Below are 14,888 nucleotides of genomic sequence, written 5' to 3' on the forward strand. Positions count from 1 at the left end.
CCCCCATGCCCCACGCACACCCCCGTGCCCCCGCCGCCAACCGCACACCCGGGCCCCTTAGGGAACCCAGAACTCCCGCAAAGGAGCACGGCAGGGGGAGGAGAGGAAGAAGGGCACGGGTCCCCAGAATAAAGGGGCGCCCCGAAGGGCTCCAGCTGCGGCCACGCCTCGCTGCGAGGCCTCTGGCACCGACCCGGGGCACAACCAGTTTCGGTTTTCTAGGATTACACAAAATTCTGTAGCGTTACATAAAAGTCCACAAGGAAAAATACGGTACGGAATAGGGGGAAAATATATAACTTTATTTTTAACATAGTAATTAAACTCCACCACAAAGTAAGGACATGAGATTCTCTTTGTTTCCATTTAATAAATACAAGTGAATAAAAATATTTTGCTTGCAGAGAGATCGCCTCTCTCCCTTCTCCAGATTTCATGGAAACCCCGTGGCCACAGCGCCCGCACACCAGCCGTGTCCACGGACCAGTCCTTCCCTCTCCATGGAGAGGGCCGCATCTCATTTAATACGCCCGCAAATACTATTCAGGTACAACCCCTCTCCCTTCCTGATCCCCTTCCAAATACAAGTTCTCGTACTGAATTCCAAATCTGAAGTGGTTCCCTTCTGAGAAAGAATTTGTTTTCCTTACAGAGCCAGCATGGACGGAGCCCCGTCCACCAGTCTCGTGAACACCAAGCAACCCTGTGTCAGGTGTCGGTGAGACGGACTCCCGCCCGCTGGACACGCGACTGAGGAGAGAAGGATGAGAAGTAAAACCCACGGTATGTCCTGTAGACTGTCCCCCATTTCAAAAATAGAAATTCCTATTTAGACGTAACCTGTCTGACAGGCCAAATACTTGATTCTGCAACAGATCTGTTATTGCTTAGAACGGAGCCCCTGGTGCCAGGGCAGGGACATCACACCCCACACTGAGTGCCCTGCCCCCGCCCCCGGCCCCGGTCAAGGTTGGGATAAGGCACGCCTCTGCGCTCACTAGGGGTGCACATTCCCTTCCAGCCCCAAGTGAAAAGAACTGTCTCAATAATGAACATTCCTGCTGCGGCCACGACGTACAGAACGTCTCCCCATGTTTATGTGGAAAAGACAGACCCCTGTGCGTCCAGAAGACACTGACCAAAACGTCCAGTCTCGCGTGCTCCCGCCCTGTGATGTGCCAGTAAACCCGGCCATCGGTGTACCTCTTCGCTAAACGGGACCAGGAAGAAGCGGTCAGTCCTTACGACCAGCAGTAAACCTCTCTCGTACACACCCCGTTTTTCATTAATCCACATTTTTAAGAAGTATTTATTTCCTGAAAGCATGTGTGATAGTTTGTAATGCGCGACAAACAAAAAGCTGTAACCAGATGACAAGGACAACACCCCCGAAGCACTAGAAAGCAGGGACGCAGACAGCCGTCCCCCTGGGGCACGCGGGGAGCAAGGCCAGAGCTGTCCCGCCCACCCTCTGCTGCTTCTTCAGAAGGACAACTGGTTCTGGCCGCCCCCTGCCCGGCAGACGGAAGGGAAGCCACTACCGACGGGGCATGCGGGGCCCCGGCTGGGAGGGGCAGTGGCGAGGGCTCCGACCACCCACGCGAATACGGGGAAAACTGCGCCCGGCGTCATCATCCTACATAAATCACCATTTCAGAAGAGAAGCCTGTTTGGAGCGGGAAAGGCAGGGAAAAACCAGACGCTGTGCTTCTGCAAGCTCGCCTTTTTGGGTACCGGCACAGGGTGTCACTGTCACTGCGCGTGTCCATGTGTGGGCCGGGGCCTCACAGCCCCAGGGACTTCTGCGCCAGCTGCCGGGCGACCCTGCAGAACTGCTCCCGGTCGTCCCGCCACATCTTGGAAGCATCCACGTTGGCGCCACTCTCGTCGTTGGGCTCTGAAAGAGACGGACAGGCGCTCCGTGTGAAAGGGCGCCAGAGGGCAAGGGCCCGGCGAGGTCTCCCGCTTCACTCGAGAACACCTGCGATCCTTCTGGAACCATGTCCCAGACACGAAGGACAGGTGCTGGTGTCTGTGAACCGCCAGGGAAGGAGATCAGCTCTCTGAAAGACGGACGGGAGCCTCCTCACCCGCGAGACAGGGAGGCCGGAGGTGGCGTGAGGTCAGGGACACCGCATGAAGACCCGCCCTCGTGACCCCTGCCTCCCGAGGGTCTCCGAGAGCCAGCCTGCGTTCTCAGTCCTGCTCTGGGAACACTGGGTCCCCACCGCGCAGTGAGCTCCAGACGACCCGCCGCCCACCCCTCCGGCCTCACGGTCGGTGCTCTGCGTGGCCCACTCCTCCCCACCGCCGCCCACCCGGCTCCCGCCGAAGGACCCTGCGAGGCCGACGTCCGGCCGAGGGGGACGCCTGAGCCCGGCAGGCGCTCCAGACAAATCAGGACGCACACGAAGAGGCAGCGGGGCCTGTGGGGCGGGGGACTGGAATGCCGTGAAGCGCTGAATCAGAAAAGGCAGAAAAGGCAGCCCAGAGGCCGGCGCGGCCGCCAGCACGACGGGGGCGGTTCCCTCGCGCCCCGGCCTGGCTTCCCTCTGCGGGCACGCCGCCTCCGTTCCTCCACCCACAATGACTTTCTTCCTCCCTTTACTCAGCAAGCCTTTCCCCACCGGGTCCTGTGCGTGAGGCCTCGTGCAGGGCACCAGGCGTGCGGAGAACACGGTGACACGGGCCCTCAGAGGGTACCATCTAGTGGGCCTACAGACCGCAAATGACCACGCGTGGTCTCAGACTCGGTGCTACCAGGTGGGCAACGGGAGAGGAGGGGGCAGAGGACCGGCGGTCCCGCAGGCCGCAAGGAAGGCGTGCGCTCAGGGGACCCCTGGCCGGGCCCCGCATCTGCGACGCGGAAACCCCAGGGCCCGCACGGCCCGCGGTGGACAGGGGGGCCTCGGTCTCCTGAAGCGGGCCGGAGGGCGCCGAGCGGGGCAGGCCGTGGCCACGCTGGCTGTGGGGACAGAGCTGGAGAAGAGGGAGGTCAGGACAGAGGACGCGTGCTGTGAGAGAAGCGTGTGAGGAACACACCAAAACCTCCAAAGAAACGACGTCTGCAAAGGCGCAACTTACCGCGGACGGCCGGAGACGACGCCACCTCTCGCCCGGTCGTTCACTCGGCGTGTGAACAGAGGCCGAGGCGCCTCCACCTTCAAACTGACGTCCGCGACTTCGCGGTGACCCAAGGGGCCCACCGAGGACCCCGCCGGCCTCCTCCTCCGGGCCACCCACGGCACCGTCGGCCCTCCCCCGACTCGCCTCCGTTCCCCTTCTTCCCGGTTTTCCGCATCGTTCCTCCCTACGTTTCTTTGAGGACCCCTCTCCTCCCGCCCGCCCGCCCACCCTCTGTACCTCAACCCCCTTGTCCTGCTCACCACCCACTGTCTTCCCCAGACGTGACCCCGCACCCTCGCTCCCACTCCTGGCCTTGGCTGAGCGGCTCCCGAGGGGGGACGGCCACCAAGGATGGACACTTACATCCCGGACTCTCCTCCCATTCCTGCCACCCTCCCCCCCCCCCAGATTCCTGTCCCCAGAAACAGCATTCCTCTACCCAGGCACTCAGGTCAGAAACAAAGGCGTCACCCTGCACGCCCGTGAGCCCGCGTCTCCCAGACGCACCCTGGCTCTTGGCCCTGCGGCCGCTCGAAGCGCTCGTCCTCTCGCCCGGGCCACGGGGACACCCGCCCAACGGGCACCCGGCTGCAGGGACGGTCGTTCTGAGGCACGGCTGGCGGTCTAACACCCGCACGGAGGCCTGGGCCCCAGGTGAGCACACACTTCCACAGGGCGCCCTGGCCCCTGCCCCCGCTGAGCTCGAGCCATAAGCGGTCCCGGCAGGGCCCCCTCGAGGCTCAGCTGCCCCCCTTCCCCAGTCACCTCCCACGTGCTCGCAACTCCTCCCACCCAGTCCCGTCGCGGGAGCTGGCCCCACAGTCCCTGCATCTGAGGAGCTGTCGGTGACTGGCAACCACCGCTGGGCCTGCAAAGTCCCCTCAGAAAGCAGGCCCTAAGGTGGGGCCCAGGGTGCACCGAGCTGGACCCCCCCCCCCAGGGCCCGGCGTCTGCGACACAGCAGGCGCCCCGGTAAACACCCACCGTGTGAGCGCGGTGCCCGCGGATCGCGGCACGGTTAGTTCCTGTCAACACACGATACACACAACGGGAAGGCATCTTTGAGACCCGAAAGAACGACAGGCGTGCGACACGCGGACGAGAAGGTACAAAGAATTCGGCGAGGAAGCAGAAAACCGCACCCGTCCGTACACCGCACGCGGGAGCGAAGCGCACGGGAGACCGCGGCAGCCGCCGTGCCGTGTGGCCGCGGGCCTTACCTGCCAGCATGCTCACCACCGACAGCAGGATCTTCTCCACGCTCTGCACGGGGCTCCACCGCTCTGCGCTGCTCTCGTAGCCCATGGGGTCGTCGCCCGGCGCGTGGAGGATGGAGATACAGACTCTGCCGTCGGGGTAGACTGTGGGGTCAAAACACACCGGGTGAGCCCCGCGGCGGACAGCGGGCGAGGCGGACGCGGACGGCAAGCCGCGGGCACGGCTGGAGCAGAGCCGGGCCCCGGGCGCCACGCTCACGGCCACGAGGCCCCACTCGATCCCCAAGGACGAAAGGGAGGATTATCTGGCCGTGAGACGTTTCTCCAAACGAATGCACGTAACCTCCAGAGCTGGTTCCAGAGCGACTTTCCTAACTCCGCCCCGAAAGCCCTGAGCGAGGCCGCAAAGACCTACGTCCACGGAGCCAGGATGAAGGCCGTGCCATCCAAGGAGGAAGGTGACCCGACTTCTCCAGGGAACTCGCTCCAACAGAGAGACGGATGGCCGTCTGCGCCTCTGGAGGTCAGCTGTGTCCGACCTAACCCGCCCCAGCGCACAGCGCCATGAACCAGACGCCCACGGTCTGGGGAGGAACTGCGTCTCCGGCTCGCGGTTGTCTCCAGTCCCGCCGAGGGTGCCGCAGGCACCGTCACTCCTCCGGCACACAGGGCGGGTCCTGAGACGGCACAGCGCATACGCAGACACGGGGAGTCCAGTCGGGCACTCAACTGTCAAACTGCAAGGCCTTCCGGTTATAACGACACGAACAACAGACAGTTGAGGACGAATTTTAGTAATTCCCCTTTGCTCGTGAGCTCACAACCCCGTGACCACTGAGACACCCGGGTGGGTCGGAGCGGCCCTCCTGTGGCACCTCATTCCTCGTGCGTCCATCCATCCCCGTCCCGGCACTCTGCTCCCAGCTGCCTACAGTCGGTGCGTCTCGGACGGAGAGCGCGTGAGCAGCTGTTGGGGGCGTCAGGGGGCCCAGCGGCGGTGCCCACGCCCGGGGCCTGGGCGCCCAAGGCTCCGGACGGCATCCCTGCTGTGAGGTGTCCAATCTCAGCGGACCTCCTCCAGGTGGTGGCACCGAACGGTGACAGTGTGTCACAACACACGGTGACAGCACAAACCCAGAAACACGGAGGTGGCGGCGTCCCTGCCGCCTCCTCTCTCACCGGGCCCCCCCTGCAATCCCTCCCTCGTCTCGCCTGTGCTCGGCTCCGCACCGCTGGCCTCTCTTTCCCCAGGCCGCCGCGTCTGTGTCCCAGCCCTGCAGTCTGTCCTCTACACCACAGTCAGTGACTCTTCCAAGACCACACTGGCCACACGACTCCCTCCCTCACTCTGATTCCCTCAGTGGATCTCCACTCCTCCCGCACAAGTATCAGAATCCTTCTTCCTGGCCAGAGGGCCTGAACCCGTTTGGCCCCTTCACTCCTTGCACGGGGCCTTTGCACGAGTCAGACACACTTCCGCCTCTCACACGTCACTGGGTTAACTCCCACGGCTCTTCCTGCAGACGTGAGCCTGACCACCACCAGCCCGGGGCCCCTCCCTGGCCTCCTGGTGTGACTTCCTATTTACCTGTAGGACTCGTCCAACCGTGTTCACCTCTGCCCTCAGACTGGCAGCTCGTGATGGTCAAGGCCCCCACCTTCTATTATCCGTTCACCCCTGTATCCCAGCAAGTCTCAGTAGATGTACTCCATTATTCTTTCAAAGCATTTAGGGACTGGTCAATATTCACGTCATTGGCAAACCTAAATAGTTCCCAAAAATGATTTTCACAAGATAGAAATAACACCCATCCACTTAGAGGACAGCCAAAGTTTAAAACTACTTGAATTACCTGAACGTGACAACCCCTCAGCACAATATCAAACTGTCAGCTCACAGCCACATCTGCCTCTAACACCGCGTCACCAGCACGGTTCTAGAGTGTGCGTATCTTCGATATAATCGTATTACTTTTTAATTGCCCACAATCCTCTTTATAGTTCCGTTTTCTGGTTAATCGATTTGAAATTGCGGACTTCTTCAGTCGACTCCATCTACTGTCACGTATTTTTACTTCTGCATTACAGAACACCCTGGACACACGCCAAAGTCAACAGCAGCGTGACGGATGCCCACGTGCACGCGTCACCCGGCCTCAAAGCCCTGCCACCTCGTGGCCAGCCTTCGCAAAGGAAGGGGTAGTCCTGGGTACCTACCAGGCACGCAGAATTGCATTAACATGAGAGAGCACTTGAAAACGATCTCTCTGAGGAGGGAACTGATGACCCACATGTATCATCAGTGTAGTGAGAAGTTTCAAAGGAGCGGCAGGAAGCGCTTCCCCAGGCGGGCAATCCTGAGACCCTTCACTGAGGGGGGCGGGATCTGGGCAGAGCTCTCCCAAGAGGAGGTGCCCAGGCAGGTGCGGGCCAGAGGAGACCGTGCAAAGTGGACTCCTTTGTAAGCTGAGAGGTGTCAAAGGCTCAGAAAGTTCTAGAAATGCTCTCATGAGTTCAATTAGCCGTCAGCTATCTTATGTGCAGAGAAGCATAGGAAAAGGAATTCGTTTCAAATAAAATATTTCTCCAAAACGGTGTATCTTACTTACTTTTCTTCTCAACTATTAAGATCACGATTTTTAGTAAAATTAATCACTTATAAAGAGGAATATTATCCGAATATGATCACTTAAAATACAACATATTTTCTTACTAATTCTCCAGGAATAAAAACCACAGCTATTGAAGAATTCCAATTCCTGCTACTAGACACTTTTCCAACTTAAGTCCAATGAATTTCTTTAGTGACCGTATTTTCCCCTCTTCTTAAAGTACGCGTTTATTTTAGAAAAAAGATTAACCAGAAACAAATAAAAAACAGATCCCATTTTGGAAAGAGAATCACTTTCAACATTTTCGTGTTACACTTCCAGTTATACATATCTACATGTGAATTTTTTTTCAAAAAAGTAAACTGTAGGGGCGCCCGGGTGGCTCAGTCGGTTAAGCGTCCAACTTCGGCTCAGGTCACAATCTCACCATCCGTGAGTTCAAGCCCTGCATCGGGCTCTGTGCTGACAGCTCAGAGCCTGGAACCTGACTTGGATTCTGTGTCTCCCTCTCTCTCTGACCCTCCCCTGTTCATGCTCCGTCTCCCTCTGTCTCAAAAATAAATAAACGTTAAAAAAAAATTAAGAAAAAAAACAAGTAAACTGTAATAAGCCTGATTAGTGACCTGCTTTTCTCATTCGGTATAGACCAAATACCATTCCATATCATTAAATATTATTCTAGAGCATCTAAAATCTCTCTATAGCGCTCTAACATACGGACTAACCAGGCATCTGTTGTTGCAAACCTAGTCTGCTCTGACCAGCCCCCACTGTCGAACACCACACCGTGCTGGAGGCCCGCAAAGCGCTCTGCGCACGCCCGCGCTCACGTGCTCTCATCGGCCCACCGGAAGGAGCGGGCGGGTCAAATGGCACCCAGTGTTAGGTCCGCATTTTGTTTTATCTCCGTTACCCTGCTTTTCGGTTGATGTCAATCCCACCATGACTAAGTGACGGAAGTTCAAAACATACACAGCATCTTCCATGTGGCACCATCGCTGAGGGCACCTGTCACACGCACACAACCCCGTGCCTCGCCGGTGCCATCAAAGCCACTCCCCAGAGCACTTACTGTTGGGATGAAACATCTCGCAGGTAAATCTCATCTTTGGGGGACTTAATGGGTAATCCAGTGGGAAACTCAGGATGGCAGGAAATACACCAAACTCAAAACAGGTGTCTTCTGGGCCCCTAGAAGACAGAAACACAAGCGCAAATAGTTTTCTCAGCATCTCACTGCAGCGGCCAGCTGAGGAAGTTCCTAGTGTTTCACAAACGCACGTGGAAAGGTTAAGTAACAGCGATGAGCAAGTGAGCGACGAACCACGGGTGTCTACCCCCAAAACCAAGAGCACGCTGGATACATGGTAGGGCAGTCAACTTGACAATAAATTATATTGAGAGTTTCTTCCTCTACATTAAAAACAAGTAAACGAATGAATGAATACATGACAGTGATGAACCAATACTTTTTTTTTTTTTAATCTTTATTTATTTTTGAGACAGAGAGAGACAGAACGTGAGCAGGGGAGGGGCAGAGACAGAGAGGGAGACACAGAATCCGAAGCAGGCTCCAGGCTCCGAGCCGTCAGCAAAGAGCCCCACGTGGGGCTCAAACTCATAGACCACGAGACCATGACCTGAGCCAAAGTCGGACGCTAAACCGACTGAGCCACCCAGGTGCCCCGCCGATATGTTTTCCTGAGTGGAAAATGACACTCACTGTCCCGCCCCAACCTGGCTGGAGTCCCAGGTACCAGCACAGAGACCACGCTGCAGGCACAGGTTCTGAGCAGGGCAGCAGACAGAGCCTCTCTAGAGCCGGGATCGGAGGAGAGGGCTCCGGGCAAAGCTGCAAAACCCAAGGACCTTGTAAACTTCCTGTATGTTCGCCGTCATTTCACCTTCAAGTAAGGATATGGATTATGCCCGTTAGAGAAAGACTATCATATTAAATGATAGGGGTTAAGAGTTTTTTTTTACTTCGAAGGCTATTTTTACTTTTCTTATTTTTTTTAAGTTTGATTTATTTGAGACAGAAACAGGGCACATGAGCGGGGGAGGAGCAGAGAGAGAGAGAATCCCAAGCAGGCTCTATGCCGTCAGCACAGAGCCCGACGTGGGGCTCGAACCCACGACAGTGAGATCATGACCTGAGCCAAAACCAAGAGTCGGACGCTTAACCGACTGAGCCCCCCAGGCGCCCTCAAGTGTGCCTTAGAAGCAGGGTTTCTGTAACCTTCAAGGACCGGATGAAAAGCACACAGGTGATCCCCGACAGGCCCACGCGCACAGCCAGGCGTGTGCACACGCACGGCCAGCCCTGACCCACGGGCCTGCACCGGGTGCCTGTCACGCGGCCCGCGCCACACGGTCACCGGCACGCCTGTCTGCCTGGCTTTACGGCCTCGTCACGTGGAAAATGGCAGAAATGGAATAAACCACTTCTAAGCCCCGTCAGATTTTAAAACCGTATGTGTAAATTAACACTATTTCCTGGCCCGTGTGCACGACAGGGCAGCGGAGAGGCAGAGCCCCAGCTCAAGACAGAAAGACTCCCCCTTACAAACCGCCCCTAGGGAACACGCGTTAGAGCGGCTGACAGGTTACCTAAGCCTCGAAAATAAGACGCCGAACATGTGTGGCGACAGCCGGCCGCGCGTGAGCTGCTGGGCCCGACCGAGTGCCTGTCTAAGCCACGACCTGTAATACGAGCTCTACGACGCCAACACGGCGTGGAGACCGGGCCCTAGTTGCTGCAGGAGGCGCGACACGGCAGACACGCTGCGTTTTGAGATGAATGCGAGACGTGGCGCGGGAGACGATAACTGAAATACGCTTATTCCAAGACAACCTTCATTTTTTTAAAATCGTTTTTTCAAAGCACAAATTTTAAGTCAATAATACTATTTCGATTCAGTAAAATAAACTTGCAAATATCGTGAACGATATTTCTCTCCACAATTGACGGGAAAAGACAAAGAATCCCCGAAGAAGCCGCACAGGGGGCTTCTCTACCATTTGGTGAGGACACTCAGAGCTTCCGCTGGCACCACCGCAGTGGATGCCAGGATTGCGTCCCAGGGGAAGGAGGGCCGGGCTGTGGCAAAACAGTCAAAACAAGAACAAGGTTTGACCTGTTAAAGGGGGGAGGGGGGCAACTGGGTGGTGCAGTGGGTGAAGCGTCTGATCTTAGCTCAGGTCACGATCTCACGGTTTGTGAGTTCAAGCCCCACATCAGGCTCTGCACTGTGAGTGCAGAGCCTGCTTGGGATTCTCTCTCTCTCTCTCTCTCTCTCTCTGCTCTTCACCCAACGGCATGCACACACATGCTCTATCTCAAAATAAATAAAACGCAAAAAAAAAAAGAACATGGTAAAAAGCGTTTTTTGGAGTCCATTTTTTTCAACTTAAGAGACCGACCATGATTCTGAAAACTGCGTCCTTGCTACTTTTTGGAGAAACGGGGGGGAATGGGGGGAGGGGGTCACGACAACGCCCAGAGCCCTGGCGTCAAAGCAGGACAGGTGAAGCCACATGAAGAGGGTCGAGTGTGGGGCCGGGCCGGTGTCCGTCCAGGGCAGGGCCTGCAGGCGGCACGGGGAGCCAACGCCGCCACCGCATGGCTGCCGGACGAGGCGGTCCCAGGCCGCCCCGCGCGCCCTGAACAGACGTCCTGGAGGCCCCTTCCTCTGCACACGGGCCTGGCACAGACCGAGGAGGAGACCACCACGCACGTCTTCTGGTAGAGGAGCCCCAGGCAGCCGATGAGCACCCCCTTTCATTGTCCCCAGGCCCCCGACGGAAGGTGCCCGAAAGCGCGGCGCTCACGCCCCCCCCCCCCCACTGGGAGGCAAAGCTGGGAGGTTCGACGAGTGGATGGCAGAGCTGAGGTCCGGGGTAGAAGGCAGTTTGAACGGCTAACCCGGGAGGCTGGGCGGACGCTCCCCTAGAAAGGAACCCCGTCCTCGTCGGGAACGCCTGCCCACGCGCCTCGGTACTTCTGGCACGTCCGAGTCAGAAGAGGGAACGACGTCTGGGTGGCGTTTTGGAATGAACCGAACGGAATTCGCTCGGGGCTGCGTTTCTCACGATAGGGCTTTCTTCAACATTAAAAGAGCCCACTGGGTCGTCCGTGGCCTCAGGAGCGCGACCAAACATTTCCTGAAGCGCTCCCACATCTCAAGCATCAAAGCGGTTTTCAAAAGTCCCCGGTCGGCTACTGGTTCAAAACCAGGGCTTCCTTCTCCAGGCCGCCCCGCTGCCTGGGCCAAGCAGGCAGGGGGCCCGCGTGTGCAGGGGCGTGCCTGCCGACTCCGGAAAACGCCACCGGGCTGACTCCCGAAACGACACCCAGACAGAGCCGGTGCGCTCTCTGGACAAATCCTGGCGCCCCTGCTCCAGGCGGCCCCCCTCTCTCTCGCTGAAGGCCTCGTCTCACAAATCCTCAGGTGAGAAAAAGGAAAGTACAAGACGAAAGGAAACAGATTTATCTAAAGCAAACGGAACTCTTCAAAGGCTGCCAACTGCTGTCCACCAATTAATTAAAATAATGGCTACGCCGTTCCTGAAGGAAGTACTTTCACTTTCTGAGACCAGAATCAGAGCAGAGCGTGACGCGCGCGCTCTGCTCCGGAAAGGACACTGCACGTCCGACAGCTCGCTCTGATTTGCTGGCCTGGGTGAATTACATACCCAGCAAGTACTGAGGGGGCAACTGCCTGACCCGCCCCGCGCCCAGGGCCACGTGGCACCAGCAATCACGCACCGTCGAAAATGCTGTTACTTGCAGAGTCCGTGAAAATCGGAGAGATGCTCCTTTAGTCTCGGACACTAAATTAAAACGAAAACCGTCGTTCCTTACTTTCCACTTCAAAGCGTGTCTGGGTAACAACACATGCTGCGGGCAGCAGGCTGAAGGCACAGGGAGACCAGCGGGCTCGGCATGCAACCCAGGTGTGTCCGGGTGTGCGTGAGCCAGCCGTGTGCCCACAGGGCGTGTTCCAGGACGGCGGCCTGCACGTCACTCGGCTGTGGCAGGTGCTGAAGCAGCTGCCTGTTCTCCTTTCCAAGTCCGTCACGGCACAAGGACAATACATACGACACACGTATGACAAGGCTCTAAGTAATGGAGACTGTAAACCACTCGTTAGCACTTGGACTTGAACTGGATTACTAAGGGACGATTATTCCCCAAAGTCACGACCACCTGAGGCCTAAGAGGGAAAGGTACACTGCTTCAGAGACACCCTCCATTGGCAAGGGATGGGTCCCCGTGGCCCTCAGGCTGCTGAACGTGCACAGGGCACCCAGCAGGCGGGCCAGGAGGGGCGCCACGTCCCTCCTGCCCTCACGCTCCGCAGTCGGCGCCCCCCGCTCACCCGGGCAGGAGGCTGGCCACACACCCGTGCGGGGCGCTCTTGAAGGCCGAGCTCCCGGCCTGTATTTCCGGCCACTGGGCTTCAAGCCAGGCAAGTGCGGGAGGAGCGCCAGCCACAGGAAGGCCCCTCGCCGCGGCAAAGTGAGCAGGGAGGGACCCGGTCGCGGGCCGCCAGCAGGACAGACAGCAGGTGCCCTAGGAAGCGCAACCTGCAGGGAGCGCCCTGGGGAAAAGAGAAGGTGGGCTCGGCTGCCCAGAAGCAGGCGCCCAGGGGGGTCTCTAGGATCGACCCAGATGGCGGGTTTGTTGCGTTTTTGTTTGTTTTTTTTTTCTTGTGCTCTGTGCTGCCCACTAATTCCCAGGTACAAAACCAACGGTGAGAAGCGCAGGAAGGACGGGGACAGGACAGGTGGCCTCCGCCTTGGGAAACCATGGCAGTAGCAAACTCGGGTTCTCTCCCATATAGTCTTCTCGGATTCAATCTGTCCAGAAGGAGGCTGCAGTCATACCCTGGGTTTGGTGTATTTTGTTCTGTTTTGCGGTATGGACGTCTCTGAAAACTTGCAATCAGATATGCTTAACTATATTAAAAGCACACTAAGTAAGTCCATCATTACAAGAATTTCATAGTCAATTCTGACACACAACTTTTACAACATGAACGGACTTTAACTAGAGAAACATATTTTGGAAAACAGTCAAATACGTGAGGTATAGAAAACTCCGCTCCCTCTGGAATCGCCCCCCCAAGGCAGACACAGGTAAGTGTGGGTTCTCCAAGCCTGTCTCCATGTGCATAAACCCACATACCTTCATCCACAAAGTTCGGTTTTTCAAATTAAAAATGTATCATTGCACTGCTGAGAGGAATTCTCAAAGACCTCACTAAATGGAGAGACATGCCACATGCCCGGATGAGAACGCTCAAGACTGTCAAAGTCCTCATCCACACAATCCCTATCAAAATGCCAGCTGGCTTCCCTGCGGAAATTGAGAAGCCAATCTTAAAATTCAGATGGAATTGCAAGGGACCCGGGAACAGGCAAAACAATCTTGAAAAAGAAGAACAAAATCAGAGGACTTGCACTTTCCAATCCCCAAACTTACCGGGAAGCTACAAGAACAGAGACTGCGCGGTAGCGGTCCAAGGATGGGCCCAGCTCGAGGGAACAGAACTCAGAGCCGAAACATCCACCCCTACATTTATGGTCATGTTTGACCTAGGCGCCGCGGCAATTCAATGCAGAAAGGGTTTCCTTTTCAACAAACGGCATCAAGGCAATCGGAGAGCCGAACGCAAATGAATGACTTTGGACTCCTACCTGACGCCATATCCAAAATCAGCCTAAGATGTGTAATAAGAGATGAAGAAGGGCGTCATATAATAATTACAGTGTCTACCCATCAGGAAGAGCTAACAATTATAAATGTCTATGTGCCGAATACGGGAGCCCCCAAATATATAAAACAATTACTCACAAACATAAGCAACCTTATTGATAAGAATGTGGTAATTGCAGGGGACTTTAACACTCCACTTACAGAAACGGATAGATCATCTAGACACACGGTCAATACAGAAACAAGCGCCCTGAATGATACATTGGATCAGATGGACTTGACAGATATATTTAGAACTCTGCATCCCAAAGCAACAGAATATACTTTCTTCTCGAGTGCACATGGAACATTCTCCAAGACAGATCACATACTGGGTCACAAAACAGCCCTTCATAAGTATACAAGAATTGAAATCATACCATGCATACTTTCAGACCACAATGCGATGAAGCTTGAAATCAACCACAGGAAAAAGTCTGGAAAACCTCCAAAAGCATGGAGGTTAAAGAACACCCTACTAAAGAATGAGTGGGTCAACCAGGCAATTAGAGAAGAAATTAAAAAAATATATGGAAACAAATGAAAATGAAAATACAACAATCCAAATGCTTTGGGATGCAGCAAAGGCAGTCCTGAGAGGAAAATACATTGCAATCCAGGCCTATCTCAAGAAACAAGACAAATCCCAAATACAAAATCTAACAGCACACCTAAAGGAAATAGAAGCAGAACAGCAAAGGCAGCCTAAACCCAGCAGAAGAAGAGAAATAATAAAGATCAGAGCAGAAATAAACAATATAGAATCTAAAAAAACTGTAGAGCAGATCATCGAAACCAAGAGTTGGTTTTTTGAAAAAGTAAACAAAATTGATAAACCTCTAGCCAGGCTTCTCAAAAAGAAAAGGGAGAAGACCCAAATAGATAAAATCATGAATGAAAATGGAATTATTACAACCAATCCCTCAGACATACAAGCAATTATCAGGGAATACTATGAAAAATTATATGCCAACAAACTGGACAACCTGGAAGAAATGGACAAATTCCTAAACACCCACACGCTTCCAAAACTCAATCAGGAGGAAATAGAAAGCTTGAACAGACCCATAACCAGCGAAGAAATTGAATCAGTTATCAAAAATCTCCCAACAAATAAGAGTCCAGGACCAGATGGCTTGCCAGGGGAGTTCTACCAGACGTTTAAAGCAGAGT

At 55.4% G+C, this 14,888-nt stretch overlaps 1 protein-coding gene across 4 annotated transcripts in view; it reads right to left on the reverse strand.

Annotated features, from left to right (window-relative positions):
• Positions 1–281: 281 nt before the first annotated feature.
• Positions 282–14,888, reverse strand: part of UBE2G2 (ubiquitin conjugating enzyme E2 G2) — a 39,511-nt gene continuing 24,904 nt past the window's right edge. For all 4 annotated transcript variants that reach the window (XM_086676141.1, XM_086676143.1, XM_086676144.1 and 1 more), the window contains 3 exons: positions 8,028–8,146; positions 4,347–4,487; positions 282–1,897 (listed from right to left, as the gene is read on the reverse strand). In XM_086676141.1, coding sequence (XP_086532267.1) covers positions 1,785–1,897; positions 4,347–4,487; positions 8,028–8,146 — 373 coding nt within the window. In that variant the 3' untranslated portion in view covers positions 282–1,784. The remainder of the gene's footprint in view (positions 1,898–4,346; positions 4,488–8,027; positions 8,147–14,888) is intronic.

The sequence above is a fragment of the Puma concolor genome, chromosome C2, assembly GCF_028749965.1.
Source record: "Puma concolor isolate L17-30 chromosome C2, mPumCon1.1.hap2, whole genome shotgun sequence".
Classification (NCBI taxonomy): Eukaryota; Metazoa; Chordata; class Mammalia; order Carnivora; family Felidae; genus Puma; species Puma concolor.